Raw genomic sequence first — 13,528 nt, 5'->3', positions numbered from 1 at the left:
CCATGTGATTTTGCTGCACTACACATTGGTTCAATCGCTTCCTGATCGCTTCGATGACCGCCGACCACTGCTCCGCCGCCGGCCTTCGCCGCCCAGCCGCGGGCCTCCGCACCACTGCCAGATGACACTCTGATCACTTCGATGACCGCCGACCACTGCTCCGCCGCCGGCCTTCGCCGCCCAGCCGCGGGCCTCCGCACCACTGCCAGATGACACTCTGCCCTGGACGCGCCATGCCACGCCGCCGCCAGACGCCGCTCTGCCACAGAAACGCCCGGCCTGCCCGCGCCCGCCGAGGCCAAGGGCGGCGGCGTGCCCAGCGCCAGCACCGCCCAAGGCGGTGGCATGCCCAGCCAGATTCATATGGAGGCAATTGAAGTGTGGTACAGCAAAATCACATAGGCGTAAAAGGGTCTATTCACACTCCAAATACATGAAAAAGAAAAAAAGAAAAGATGGAAAATACACCAAATGACAGTACAATCAAGTGGTTGATGTTTGGAGTCTTATTTTTACAATGACGATGTTTGGAATGGTAAAAATGCGAAGCACAATGATTGGAGTCCTATTTTTACAATTTTCTCCTTTCAGGATCATAGCAGGGCTTGTTTGGCTTCTTGATCATCCCGCCATGCATCAGCAGAGCCCAGAGGTGCGTGATGAGCTCGCCGCCAGTGGCCAGCTTCTTGACGTGGCCGGACACGTTATCCGAAGGTGCCACGGTCAGCAGCAGCTCCACCCACATCTCGGCTAGAACATTCCACCGCCGTGCCTCGTCAGGCATCTTGGCCGGAATTAGGCTGCCCAGCCTTATGCCATCGGCAAGGATGGCCTCCTCGTAGCCGCCGTTCACCTCGCTGCTGCTGGGTTCCATGGTGAACAACCTGTGGAGCATGTCGCCCTTGGAACGACAACCATTGAGCTTGAAGAATTACTCTATTCTTCGCTGCAGGGCTTCCATCAGTAGCCGTTCGTCGTAGATGGCGTCCGTCACCAGCTCGGGGGCTTGAAACAGCAGGTAGGCGCAGTAGTTGGAGAGCGTGGCGGCCACCTCACGACGGCTCCGGGTGATACTGCTGCCGCCACCGCCAGGCTGTTTGTCCGGCTGCTCGGCGTTGTCGCAGATGGTGGTGGCGATGTGCCAAATCAGGATGCTGCCCACGTAGCCGTACCTGTACCTTGAGGTGGACCAGTCGAAATCCTACAACAGATTGTTCCTCTGCAGGGTGCGGTCGCCGTACATGATGTACGAGAGCCAGTCCGACCGGAGAAGCTGGTGGATTGCCCGCTTCACCGCCACCGGCAGGCTCCGCCGCGTGACCCTCCTCGCTTGGATCAGGCGGCCCTTGACCCATTTGTGGAGCGGCATGCGCACAAGGCAGGACGTCTCGTTCTCAAGGCAGGCGTGGACAAGGGAGTACTGCCCCACCGAGTTGCTCCAGTACTGCGTCGTCAGCGTAGCCCGGCACATGAGCCATAGGAGCATCTCCAGGACGCGGCGCCCATGCCACGACGGCTTGCGCACGTACCTGCACAGCAACTTCACCTTGTGCCAGTCCGACAGCACCAGCGACAGGTACTGGAACAGCTCCAGGATCACGAACAAGACTATCACCAACCGAGCCAGCCAGATGTCGAGGCCTGTTGTGATGAAGAAGTTGATGTTGCCCCCAGCACCAGCAGGGCTGCTGCTGCTGCTGCTGCGGTACCGGTAGTGCAGCAACGGCGAGGACAAGAGAGTGCATAAGCTCAGAACCATGGCGCACGCGAACGTGACTGTCTCCGGGATCAGAGTCTGCTTTGGCGAGGGGTACCTTGCATAGTGGAAGTCATAGAGGAAACTCAGCTCCACCTCGATCACCCGGAACATCCTTTCATGATCTTCCCCGCCACTGGCAAGCCCCCTCCGGACAAAGACAAGCGTCCGGATGTCGTCGGGCTCGTGGAGCGGGCTCTCGTTCAGGCGCCGCCGGAGCAGCTTGAACAGGGCAAAGGAGAGGCACAGATCTTTAAACTTATTGCCTGCCTTGCTGAGTAGCAGACTCCCCTCGCACTGCCACACCCTGTCCACCGTGACGAGGTCATTGTCCGTGACATCCAGCTTGTACTCCCCGCAGCCATCCTGCGCATTCTTCTGGCCAGTCACCACGTACTTGTAGCCTCTCATGGTCTCAGGATCGAAGTCGTTGACGCTGCTAACGTACTCGTGAGCCATGTACTTGGAGATGAGCCAGTTGTCGGCGGTAAGGACGCGGTCGCGGCCAGCTGAGAGGAGGCTGTAGGCGCATCACAAGCTTGGCGACATTGAGCAGCCAGAGCAGCGGAAGCAGGATCTTGAGGTGCAGGTGCAGCGAACCGATGTAGGATAGCAGGAGGAGGAGCACGTAGAGGACCTGCGTGGCCTGGTTGAGCATGGTGCGCGCCTGGTTGTCGGAGCCGTCGACGCTGCATGTGGCGATGCCGTCGGAGCAGCCGAGCAGGAAGCAGGCCCACACGACCACCAGGTCGTTGTGGAAGGAGCCGGACTGCATCAGCCCGATGGTATAGGAGACCGCCGGGTAGCTCATCATTAGCGCCAGCCAGACCACGAAGCGGTACGCGGCGCTGCGGCTGGTGCGGCGGCCGGAGCCGAGGAAGACAAGCGTGGCGAGCAGGGCGCAGCTGACCGTCACCAGCACCTCCACGCGGGCCAGGAGCCCCACCGGGCTGGCCGCCCACGCCGTGGCCGCGCGGGTGGCGTTCCGGACAGACAAGTGCTGCTCCATCTGAGCCCTTGTGGATTTGTAATCTAAATTGTTAGATCGAGTAATTGAACCGTGGGAAGGGAAAGGAAGGAATTCAAGATTCCTTTCTTTCCTCCGTCCTACCAAAAAAAGAGCACACACATGGAGTGAAGTACTGACGCCGAAAGGAATCGCTCGCTCGTACGTGCTGGAGTCCCCCGCAGATCCAGGCAGCCTTGTCGCCGGACCGCAATGGATGCGCCTCCAAAGCGAGCCACGGGAGATGAGAAACGGTTCGATTTTTACACTAGAGCAACTGCCAACTGGACTGTGGAGATGATGATTTAATTCTAATTTGTTCTCCCATAAATAAATTAAAGAAAGAGAAGATTACTTTGTTCGTAGTTCGTACCGTGTTCCACGAATTAGTCGCCCGCGCCGAAATAATGAAGCCGCCGGGTTGTCGATCGAGCTACCCACGACCGGATCCAGGACCTCACGCCGGATCCAGGCACCCGTGGGGCGTCGCCGCTGCTCCAGGCACTGGCAGGAGGTCAGGCCAGGAGCTTTGGACGGCGGCCGGTAGAACACAAGGGCTCCTGGATCGCCGTTGGAGCAAGAACGGGCAGAGAGAGGGGGTGTCAATTGGCCGCCACTCTGAGACTCGTCAGGGATCGGAGCGCAAGCGGCAGGTGGCTGGAGAAGTGGAGACTGGAGACCGCGCACTACTAAAAAATGATTTTTAGCAACGCTACCTTTTTTTTCCAAGGGCGGGTGTAAATGTACCCCGCTCCTACAAAAGGAGGGGGCCGCTGATACCGTCAGCCGCCCCTAAAGATCTAATTTCCAGCGGTGGCTAGTGCTATCAGCCGCCTCTGAAAATGAGCCCCATTTTCAGGGGGTGGTTGATGGCTTCAGCCGCCCCTGGAAATATGTTTCTAGGGGCGGCTTGTGGAGTCATCCGTCCCTAAAAAAAATCATAAATATCTAGGCACGAGACCTTCTTCTTCCTCGCGACAGAACTCTCTCTTCTCGGGTGAGGTGCTATCCGAAAATGTCATAAATCAAAAATAGAGGAGGAAAGGTTTTGAACTTGATTTCCTTAGAGTTGGGGGCTCTAGGAGGTAAGTAGATGCTAACTCTATGTTTTTCATAAGCTTTTGGGTTAATTTGAAGGCTTAAATTGCTCTCGAATTCTCTAGCTAGATCTAGATCTCCATTGGATGGATTTACCATCTAAGCCACGATTTTCCTTAAATTTTTGGATAAAATTATGCTAAATTAGATGGAGAGCATAATTATGTTATTATTTGCAACCAATCTTCTTGTTTTAGCCTCATTTCTAGAAAAACAAATTACTAGATATATAAAGGAGTGAGAAAAAGAGTTCATTTCCTCTTTTTTCACATAATGTAATGGGTTGGGGTTTGAATTTTTTCCCCCTTTTATTTGTTTCCAATATCTACTCTTAGCTGTTGAGTTGTTTAGCATTTATTTCCAATATTATTTAAGAGCTTGTTTTAATCTGTTCAAATTATCTATTGATTTTATGTTGTTGGTGTTTAGAGATGGATAGGACATGGATGTATAAAGCATGAAGGATGGATGCATATTTCCATGAACAACTTAATAAATTTATTCAAGCTGCGAAAAATCATGCAAGAATTGAGAAGACACATCTGATACATTGCCCATGCAAACTCTGCATAAATATGGGAGTATTTAGCGATACAACTATAATTAGATCGCATGTCTTGATTGGTGGTTTCATAGACAACTACATGATCTGGAATAAATATGGTGAAGAAGCACCACCTCCGAGAGAGAATCAATTCGAAGAAATATTACAAGACCCCTAGTTTAATATATTGTTTGATGATTATGATGATGCGTGCGGTGATGATGAAGATGGTGGTGGTAGCTATAGTGATGGTTTGGATGGGGGGCCCATCGATATTGGCAGTGATGATGATAGCGATGAAATTGATGATGGTGATTTCCTGAGCCAGTTATTACACCACACCAAAGCAGAGCTGTTGGTCGGTAGTGCAAAGGGGATAGAAAATTTCGAGACGGTGAAGAAATCAGCAGAGAAAAATATATATGAGCGATCTAAAAGATGTCCGAAACACTGGACCGTTCTTTGTTTTGTACTTGAGCTATTGACCCTAAAGGCTAAGCACAGCTGGTCAGATAGTAGCTTCAATGATCTCTTGGCTATGTTGGCCTGGTTGCTTCCGAAGCCAAATAAAGTGCAAAGAAGCTTGTTAGCCCGTTCACAATGGGTGTGGAAAGAATTCATGCATGCCCAAATCATTGTATTTTGTATCGTGGGGATACTTTCAAAGACTTGGACAAATGCCCTGTATATTCTGCAAATAGATACAAAAATAATGCTGGTTATTGTGGTGGCGATAACCAAGGTCCAACAGACATGAACAAAAGGAAGAGGCAGGGTGCCTCAGTGGAGCCACCGGACACTACTTTAGGCATATCCGAGAAGAAGAGGCGAATTCCTGCGATGGTTATGTGGTACGTCCCGGTTGCCGACTGTCTAAGACACTTCTTCTCAAACCCAAAGGATGCTGAATTGATGCGCTGGTGGGATTCAGATAAGCACAAGAAGGGCGACGAAAAGCTTCGACATCCAGCCGATTCTCGCTAGTGGAAGAAGTTCTATGAGAAGTATTATCTGGAATTTGGAAAGGACCCGAGGAACATTAGATTTGCGTTGAGTACGGACGGAATGAATCCATTTGGTGAAAGGACTAGCACGCATAGCACATGGCCGGTAATCTTGACGTTGTACAACCTTCCTACATGATTGTGCCAAAAGAGAAAATATCTTCTATTGTCCATCCTTATACGAGGACCCAAGCATCCTGGCATCGATATTGATGTTTTCCTTGAACCTTTGATGCAAGAGATGGAAACACTATGGAGGGAGGGTATCAATATGTTTGACGGTTTTACACGGCAGACCTTTAATCTCAGAGCTATTATCTTCACCACCATCCATGATTACCGGGCTCTATTTGTCCTTTCGGGACAGATCAAAGGTAGGACGGGCTGTACAGTCTGCGTGGATGAGACTGTATCATCTTTTCTAAAAGGTTGCAGATAGTTAGTTTACCTTGGGTATAGATGTTTCTTGGTGGAAGGACATCGTTACCAAAGTAAGAAGTTCCACAACTTTTTTGATGGCAAGTCTGAATTACATTCTGCTCCAGTAAAAAGAGATGGGCACTATGTTTTCAAAACGGTGAGGGCCATCCAGGTCAGTTATGGGAAGGTGACAAAAGATGGGAAGAAGAAAAATAGAGATAAGACACCAATCGCAGGCGTACTATTTAAGAAACAGTCCATATTCTACAAGTACTTGCCATATTGAGGTGATCTTGAGGTCCGCCATGCAATCGATGGGATGCACCTGAAGAAGAATGTGTTTGGTAACACGATTGGGCTCCTTTTAGAGACATCATCAAAGACAAAGGATACCTTAAAGTCACGTCAAGACTTGGTAGCCATGGAGATAAGAAAGGATCTTCACCCTATTGAAAAAGGAAATGGAAGATATGAACTTCCTCCGGATTCCTACAACTTGACACATGATGAGAAGAAGGCAATGTGCGAGAGCTTACGGGGGATCAGAGTGCCTAGTCGTTTTTCATCGCACATAAAGAAACTAGTCTCGATGAAAGACCTCTCGCTATGCGGATATAACTGTCACAATTGTCATGTGTTGTTGACGTTGTTCCTCCCTATTACAATTAGAGCGATCAAGCCAGTATACGTGAAGATGGTAATCACTCGGCTGTGCTATTTCTTCAACAACATTTCTCAAAAGGTGATCAACGAAGATGAATTGAATGATCTTCAAGAATTTATTGGGGAGACTATGGCACAACTCGAGATGTGCTTCCCTCCTGGTTATTTTGATATAATAGAGCACTTAATGGTTCACATGGTCGACCAAATACGTGCACTGGGTCCACTTTACCTACACAAAATGTGGACATACGAGCGTTTCATGTCCATTCTAAACTGGTACGTACTAAATCGTGCTTATCCTGAGGGTTCTATGATCGAGGGATATAGTACTGAGGAAGTCATCGAGTGGTGCATTGGTTACCTAAATAATAAAGTATCCATTGGTCTGCCCGTTCCTCGCTTTTTTGGGAGGTTGGAAGGGGTTGGGACGATTGGGAGAAAAACATTTATTGACAAGGATTTTAAAGGAGTGCAACAAGCACATTATAGCATCTTGCAGCATCTCACGATAATGACTCCTTTAGTCAATGAGCACTTGAGCATGATTCGTGCCGAATGTAATGGCCGCTCAGATGATTGGATCATGAGAGAGCACAAGCGTCGATTGACTGCATGGTTGAAGGATATGGATCTACCAGATGGAGATACCTTGGAAGAACAAACGATTAAAAGATTAGCAGCTGGTACATCTAGCCAGGTCACATCTTCGCAAGGGTATGATATTAATGGATATTTATTTTATACTGCCGCAAAGGATAAGAAGAGTGTATCCCAGAATAGTGGTGTCCGCATTGAGGCCTTGGACGAGAGAACAGGCGAAAGTACCAATTACTATGGTGTCATAGATGATATATGGGAAATACACTATGATTACAATATACAAATACCAGTATTTCGGTGTCGTTGGGTCAAACACCCTAGAGGTGTTGAGGTGGATGCCTATGGACTCACGATTGTTGACCTCAATAATGTTGGTTACAAAGATGACCTATGGGTACTTGCTTCACAAGTCACACAAGTACTGTATGTAGCTGACCCTGCAAAGAAAGCAAAACATATTGTTGTTCCAGGAAAACAAGATATCATAGGAGTTGATGGTATCAACGATGTGGAAGATTATAATCAATACAACAAAATGAGCCTCTTCACAGACCTACCACAGAAGATTGAACATTATAGAAGCAAGCTTAAGAAAAGATGACAAGCCATGGGCATGCAAGGATGGCGAATCGAGAATTGTTGCCGCTTGAATCAGTAGCTATTTAGAATGGAGTGCATGTAATCGGATTCATGAAATTTGGAATATTAGACCTATTTATGAAACTTGGAATATTTTGTTGATCTCATATTTTTCCATTGTTCTATGGGTCTCAAAAATATTGACCTCAGATTTTTCCCTTGTTCTACTGGTCTCAAAAATGGTAGGGTTAAATTTTCAATTTTTTTGGATATGATTTGCTATTTTTTCTGGCTTGAACTCATTTTCTGGTGAATTTTTAAAAATATTAAAATTAAAATACTTTAATAGAGGTGGGTGACACGACCACCCGCCCCTACAAACAATTTTCAGGGGCGGTTGGTGCTGTCACCCGCCCCTACAAACCATTTTCAGGGGCGGTTCGTGATGTCACCCGTCCCTGAAAATGCTCCTACTATATATACCTGAGGGCTTTTAGACTTGGTCATTTTTTGCGGACCACGAAGGACGACGCCGCTAGGCTGCCGAAACGCGCCGCCGTCCTCCTCCGCCCGCGCAGCTGTTGTGCCCCTCCACCCACACCGCCGTCCTCCTCCGCCCGCGCCGCCTCCGTCTTCCTCGCCCGTGGCGCTCGCGCAGATCTACGGTGCCGTCTTCCTCCACTACGACGCCGACGTCCTCCTCCACTCCGGCACCCACCTCCGCGGCCGGAGTTAGCTTCCACGCGCCGCCCTGAGCTCCTTGGCCCGGCCACGCCCCGAACCCATCACCGGAGCGCCGCCGCCGCCAAGAACTGCCGCCGCCGCCCACTCTTCCTCGCCGGCGAGCCGCTTTCAGCCATCTCCGCCCCAACCGAAGCCTCCCTGAGGTAGATTGCCACTTCCTCTTGCTCTCTCACCCCGGTTCCCCCACCGCCGGTGACTAAACCCGCCGGATTTCGGCCGGCGCGCCTTCCCTGCTCCAAGTCCGGCCAGGGACTGCATTGCAAGGCCCCAAATCTTTCCAAGGGCCTCTGTGCAATGTTTCGTTTCTTTTTTTTCAAAACAGTGAACTTCAAAAATCCATAACAAATTGTAGAAAATTCAGAAAAATACAAACTCAATTGTTCTGAGTTCATTGTAACTAGATCCACACTTTTTGTTACATGCACTTTTTTATTTGACAAGTAGTTTTTGCTCTAGTATAAATATAAGTTTATTAGGTTCTTATTTACATCTCAAGTTATAGCCATGTACATAATGTTGCAGTGTAAAGTTTAGAAGTCCATTTGACTTTTCTAGATGTAGGTTTAGTTAAAGTTTGCTAAGTCCATTTGAATTTAGTTAATTTATGATTCAGTAGATAATGTAATATAAAAAATTAGGCATAAGATAATTTTTTTACTATTAGGCATGATATTTACTATATATCAAATTTGTTGATCAACAAGTATTTGTTGATTTACATGTAGATTGACCAACGCCGCCCCGCCGTCCGAAGGTGACCAACTGATGGCGGATTTCTACTGTGAACACTTCGTACGCTGCGGTTGGGTCCCACTCCGGCGTCGGCTCCCGACTCTCCAGAATGGAGTCGATGGAAGAAGCAGGGAGGGGGGAAGATGAAGGAGAAGAGGAGGAGAAGAGTCTCCAAAGGAGTTGGAGTCGGAGGAGGAAGAGATCGCAATTACTGGTGCTGGAGGATTGGGGTTTTCTGCGCTACTAGCTTTGGGAGGAAGAAGGAGTTTTGCCGTGAAGAAGAGCCGATTCAGGGTGAGATTAAATAGTGAAAAGATGAAAGACGGATCGGCAGTTTCACATTCTACGAGGAGCCAGTTGCAGAGACATTGCGTCTTCCTTGGTGGTTGCAGTGTGTTTAATGAGCATTAACGGGAAGATGAAGCGACAGAGTGGTTTTGGAACTATCATTGCCAAAACCAGGGGGGCATGTTTTATCGCCATAAATTAACAAGGTCAATTTATGAGCTGAAAGCAACATGGACTTAAAGCAGAAGATTAAGAAGGCTTGTAAATCGGCTCCTGCGTGAGCATTTGGGCCACATGGACCATGTATTTATAGAATTAGTTTAAGATTAGAGATAGAGTCCGATCGGGACAAGATTAGTTTAGATTGTTTCCCAAGTCTCCGGACTATAAATATGTACCCTATGTTATTCATGAAAGGGAGAGCGTCATCACGTCTTGCAAACAACAACTCTCGGCGTATCGCCACCCCTAACCTTAGGGTTTCATCCAAGTAAGCGCCATGCTGCCCTGATCGCGTCTTGCGATCAGGGCGGCGTTGTTCTTGCTTTTACCTTGGTATTACTCATACTGAAGTGTTTTTTATGGCGAGTAGTACTAGTTATCTCGATGTTCGTAGCATGGCTTTTAGTATATCTATTGTGCTTTGTTGCTTATCATCTACGAATATCATGTTGTTTCTATGCAGTCACGTTTCAATCTTATGCTAGTTCTTGTCGCATAGAATTAGCTGCACAGAGACAACACCCTGCTTCTTTTCTGTTTAGTAGATCCGATCTGTTATGGTTTCCTCTTATCTTTAGGAGTTGGCATAATATCTGCTAGGTTAGGCCTTGCAAACGGGTTGGACGATCCGGTGGTGTGGTAGATGCTTTATCTTAGCCTTGATAGGGATTGTTCCGGGAATCGGCTCTTGCTAGTTCTTAGGCCTCTGTTTTGGGTTGTGGTTTAGTTATCTATTATGTTCATTAGGCCCAGTCACGTGTAGGATGTTCCGATCTAGCAGTGAAGCTTTTACCATCATGGATTAGATTAATTAGATTTAATTGAAGCAGCTTTACAGTTATTTGCTTTATTCATCAACATCTGGATGCAAACAGATCTAATCTGACACCGGGACTTGATCGGCTCTTTAAAGCCGATGCAAGAGTCATCCCGGGGAGCCGACCACGGCTCGGACTTATGTTTCCACGTGTTTGTGTATGCAGTCTAATCGTTGCAAGCACGTTCGCACCTTCCTGATCAGGTATAGGTCAGGTGGCACGCCCTGCGTCTTCAACAAGCCGCGGTGCGCGCTGGAATTGCGGGCCGTCGACGAGGGAGCAGTGCCTGCCAGCGCCCCGGCAACCTCCTGGCTCTTCGTGTTGCCTGTCGCTGCTCGCCGGTGGGTTTGGACCGACAACACATTCTGGCACACCCGGTGGGACCCTTCTCGGCAACAACTTCCACTGCAACAATGTCTGGAGCTCAATATCAAGAACCCGCTCCCAAGCCCGTCACGTATGAAGAGCTCCCTCATGAACACAAGAAGAAGTACGATGAGATCAAAGCTCTCATCGGCTCTTTTGAGAGGACCCACAACCATGGCATTAAGTGGAAGTGGTTCTCACCTGAAGGCGCTCTCGACAACGTAGACCTGTCTGTACCATCAGAGGAGCGCACCAGGGCCCTGCGTCAGGAGATGAACTACATGGTGGCCCATACACTTCATCGGCACTCTCAGAGCCTGATGAATGAGCTTGAGCGCGTGGCACATCGCGTCATCCAGGAGATAATCAAGAACCAGTACTCTCCATCGGGACCAACCCTGGGGAGTCACACAGAGGAAGCTGCACTGCATTCTAGGCCGCTATTGCCGTTCTCATTTGCGGCTCCAAAACCACAAAATTCGCCGATCTACGTCGTCCACAAGATCGGCGGTGATCCTGGAGAAGGCCAATTCCTCACCGAGCCACCCAAGGAGATCCCGCATGGCTACACGTGCGCCTACATCCCTGACAGCGTCAATCCAACACGCTCGGTGCAGATGGTAAACCCAGGAGCTTCTGGAGCAGACACGGAGAAACAAGCGTGGCTGGCAAAGTACGCTACTGGGCCGAGTGTTGAGCCATCGGCCCCAGGAGTTCTTAGTGTGGAGCAGGTCAGTGCAATACTGAGAGACCAGTTCGGCATCCTGCCCAAGAGGAAAGCGATCGGCTATTCCAAGCCGTATCCAAGTGACTACGACTTGATCCCGTTGCCTCCCAAGTATCGGCTTCCTGAGTTCACCAAGTTCAATGGGTCAGAAGGAGCCAGCTCCATAGAGCATGTGAGCCGATACTTAACGCAGCTTGGGATGCTCTCAGTATCGGATCCTCTGAGGGTCCGATTCTTCGGCCAATCCCTTACAGACCCGGCTTTTGGATGGTATGCATCATTGGCTCCGGATTCGATTCGAACTTGGAGGCAACTCGAAGATCAATTCCATACCCAGTACCACTCAGAGGCTGCTGAAGCTGGAATTGCCGACCTCGCCCAAGTCAGGCAAAAGCGAGGAGAGACTGTGTCGGAATACATACAGTGCTTCAGAGAAGTCAAGAACCGATGCTACTCATCGCGCATCACAGAGAAGGAGGCAGTCGATTTGGCTATTCTGGGACTCGCTAAGCCGATCAAGGATCTGGCTTTTCAGTTGGAGTTCACCTCTCTGGCACACATGGTGCAGAAGCTTATGGCATATGAGCTTTACCATCCTGAGCTGTGCCCGGACAACTTCAAGCGCCATGTAAACATGGCCCAAGCGGATGGATCTGTTGACTCTGGCGAAGAGCAAGAAGTGGCCGTGGCAGAGTGGACTCGGGGGGCAAACCCTGTCCCGTGCAAGTGGGTCAAACAGCAGGGGCTTGTGAAGGTCTTCGACTTCGACGTGACCAAAGTAGAGCAGATATTTGATCTGCTCCTCAAAGAAAAACAGCTGAAGCTCCCAGAAAATCACAAGCTACAGACGGCACAAGAGCTGCAGGGGAGGCTGTACTGCAAATGGCACCACTCGTTCACTCATGCCACGGGTGAATGCAAGGAGCTGCGTCGTCAGATCCAGTCGGCTATCGAGCAAGGCCGATTAATTCTGGCTCAACACACGATGAAGGTTGACACGAAGCCCTTCCCACAATCTAACGTGGTGGAGCTATCAGATTTCAGATCTGAGGGCCAGAATTTGGCATTCCAGATCAACATGGTGGGACCCATGTGCCGCCATGACAAGCAGAGGAGAGAGGCCGCTTCTGGCAAACAGCCGCAGGATGAACACAAGCTGGAACAACAACATGTGACTGAAGAGCAAGTGCGTCACATCCGCAACCAGCTTCCAGCTTCTAATCGGCTTCTGGAAAAGTACCAATACCTGTACAAGTTGCGCCGCCAATACGAATCGGAAGAAGATGAGTACGAGCACCGCATAGGAAGGACACTGGGGAGACGCCAGGCTATACGCGACCACTAGCATTGCCCGTTCTTCAGGTACTGTTGGAATTCCAGCATGAGCCAATTGCCTACTTTAGATGATTTCTTGGAGTGCAGGCCTCGAGGACGCTAGCAGGACGAGACATCGGTGTTCCAGCGCTTAGGGCCCAGAACACGTCGTAATGACCGTGTGAGGCGGCCATCCAAGGGTGATTCCGAGCCAGAAGAAGAAGACAGGTACCATCATCCACGGTGGTGTCCTGACGGGCTTAATCGCTCGCAGAAGCGCAGAGTGCAGTGCTTGCGCAATATAGAAGATGCAGAAGCAAAGTACCTTGACGTGCTGAGGAAGGCGCGTCCAGATCTCGCGGAACAAGTTAAGCACCCGCGAAGGGTGGAAAGGCACCCTCCAAGAAAAGAGTGGCACCCCAAGCAGACAAAAGCCGATGAGAAGCCATCGGCTGATGTGAACATGGTGTTCGTGCTCCCATTAGAGTTCCGGGCACCCCAACCGGAGGATTTGTCTGTTGCACAGTTGGATCTTGGCCCACAGCCGATCATCTTCGAGAAGCCCAAGGAGAAGAACTACAAGCACCTGAAGGGATTGTATCTCAAGGGCTTCATCGACAGCAAGCCTGTGAACAGGATGTTGG

The 13,528-nt window shown here is 49.6% G+C and overlaps 1 protein-coding gene across 1 annotated transcript; it reads right to left on the bottom strand.

Moving 5' to 3' along the window:
- Positions 1 to 931: 931 nt before the first annotated feature.
- Positions 932 to 2,765, bottom strand: LOC120680895. The gene is made up of 3 exons (XM_039962475.1): positions 2,357 to 2,765; positions 1,242 to 2,265; positions 932 to 1,172 (listed from the first exon to the last, which is right to left on the bottom strand). The coding sequence occupies exons 1-3, from the start codon at positions 2,763 to 2,765 to the stop codon at positions 932 to 934; spliced, it is 1,674 nt and encodes a 557-aa protein (XP_039818409.1).
- Positions 2,766 to 13,528: the final 10,763 nt, after the last annotated feature.

Source organism: Panicum virgatum, chromosome 7N (genome assembly GCF_016808335.1).
Source record: "Panicum virgatum strain AP13 chromosome 7N, P.virgatum_v5, whole genome shotgun sequence".
Lineage (NCBI taxonomy): Eukaryota > Viridiplantae > Streptophyta > Magnoliopsida > Poales > Poaceae > Panicum > Panicum virgatum.
The sequence above is the reverse complement of the archived record's forward strand: the minus strand, read 5'-3'. Positions and strand labels throughout refer to the sequence as shown.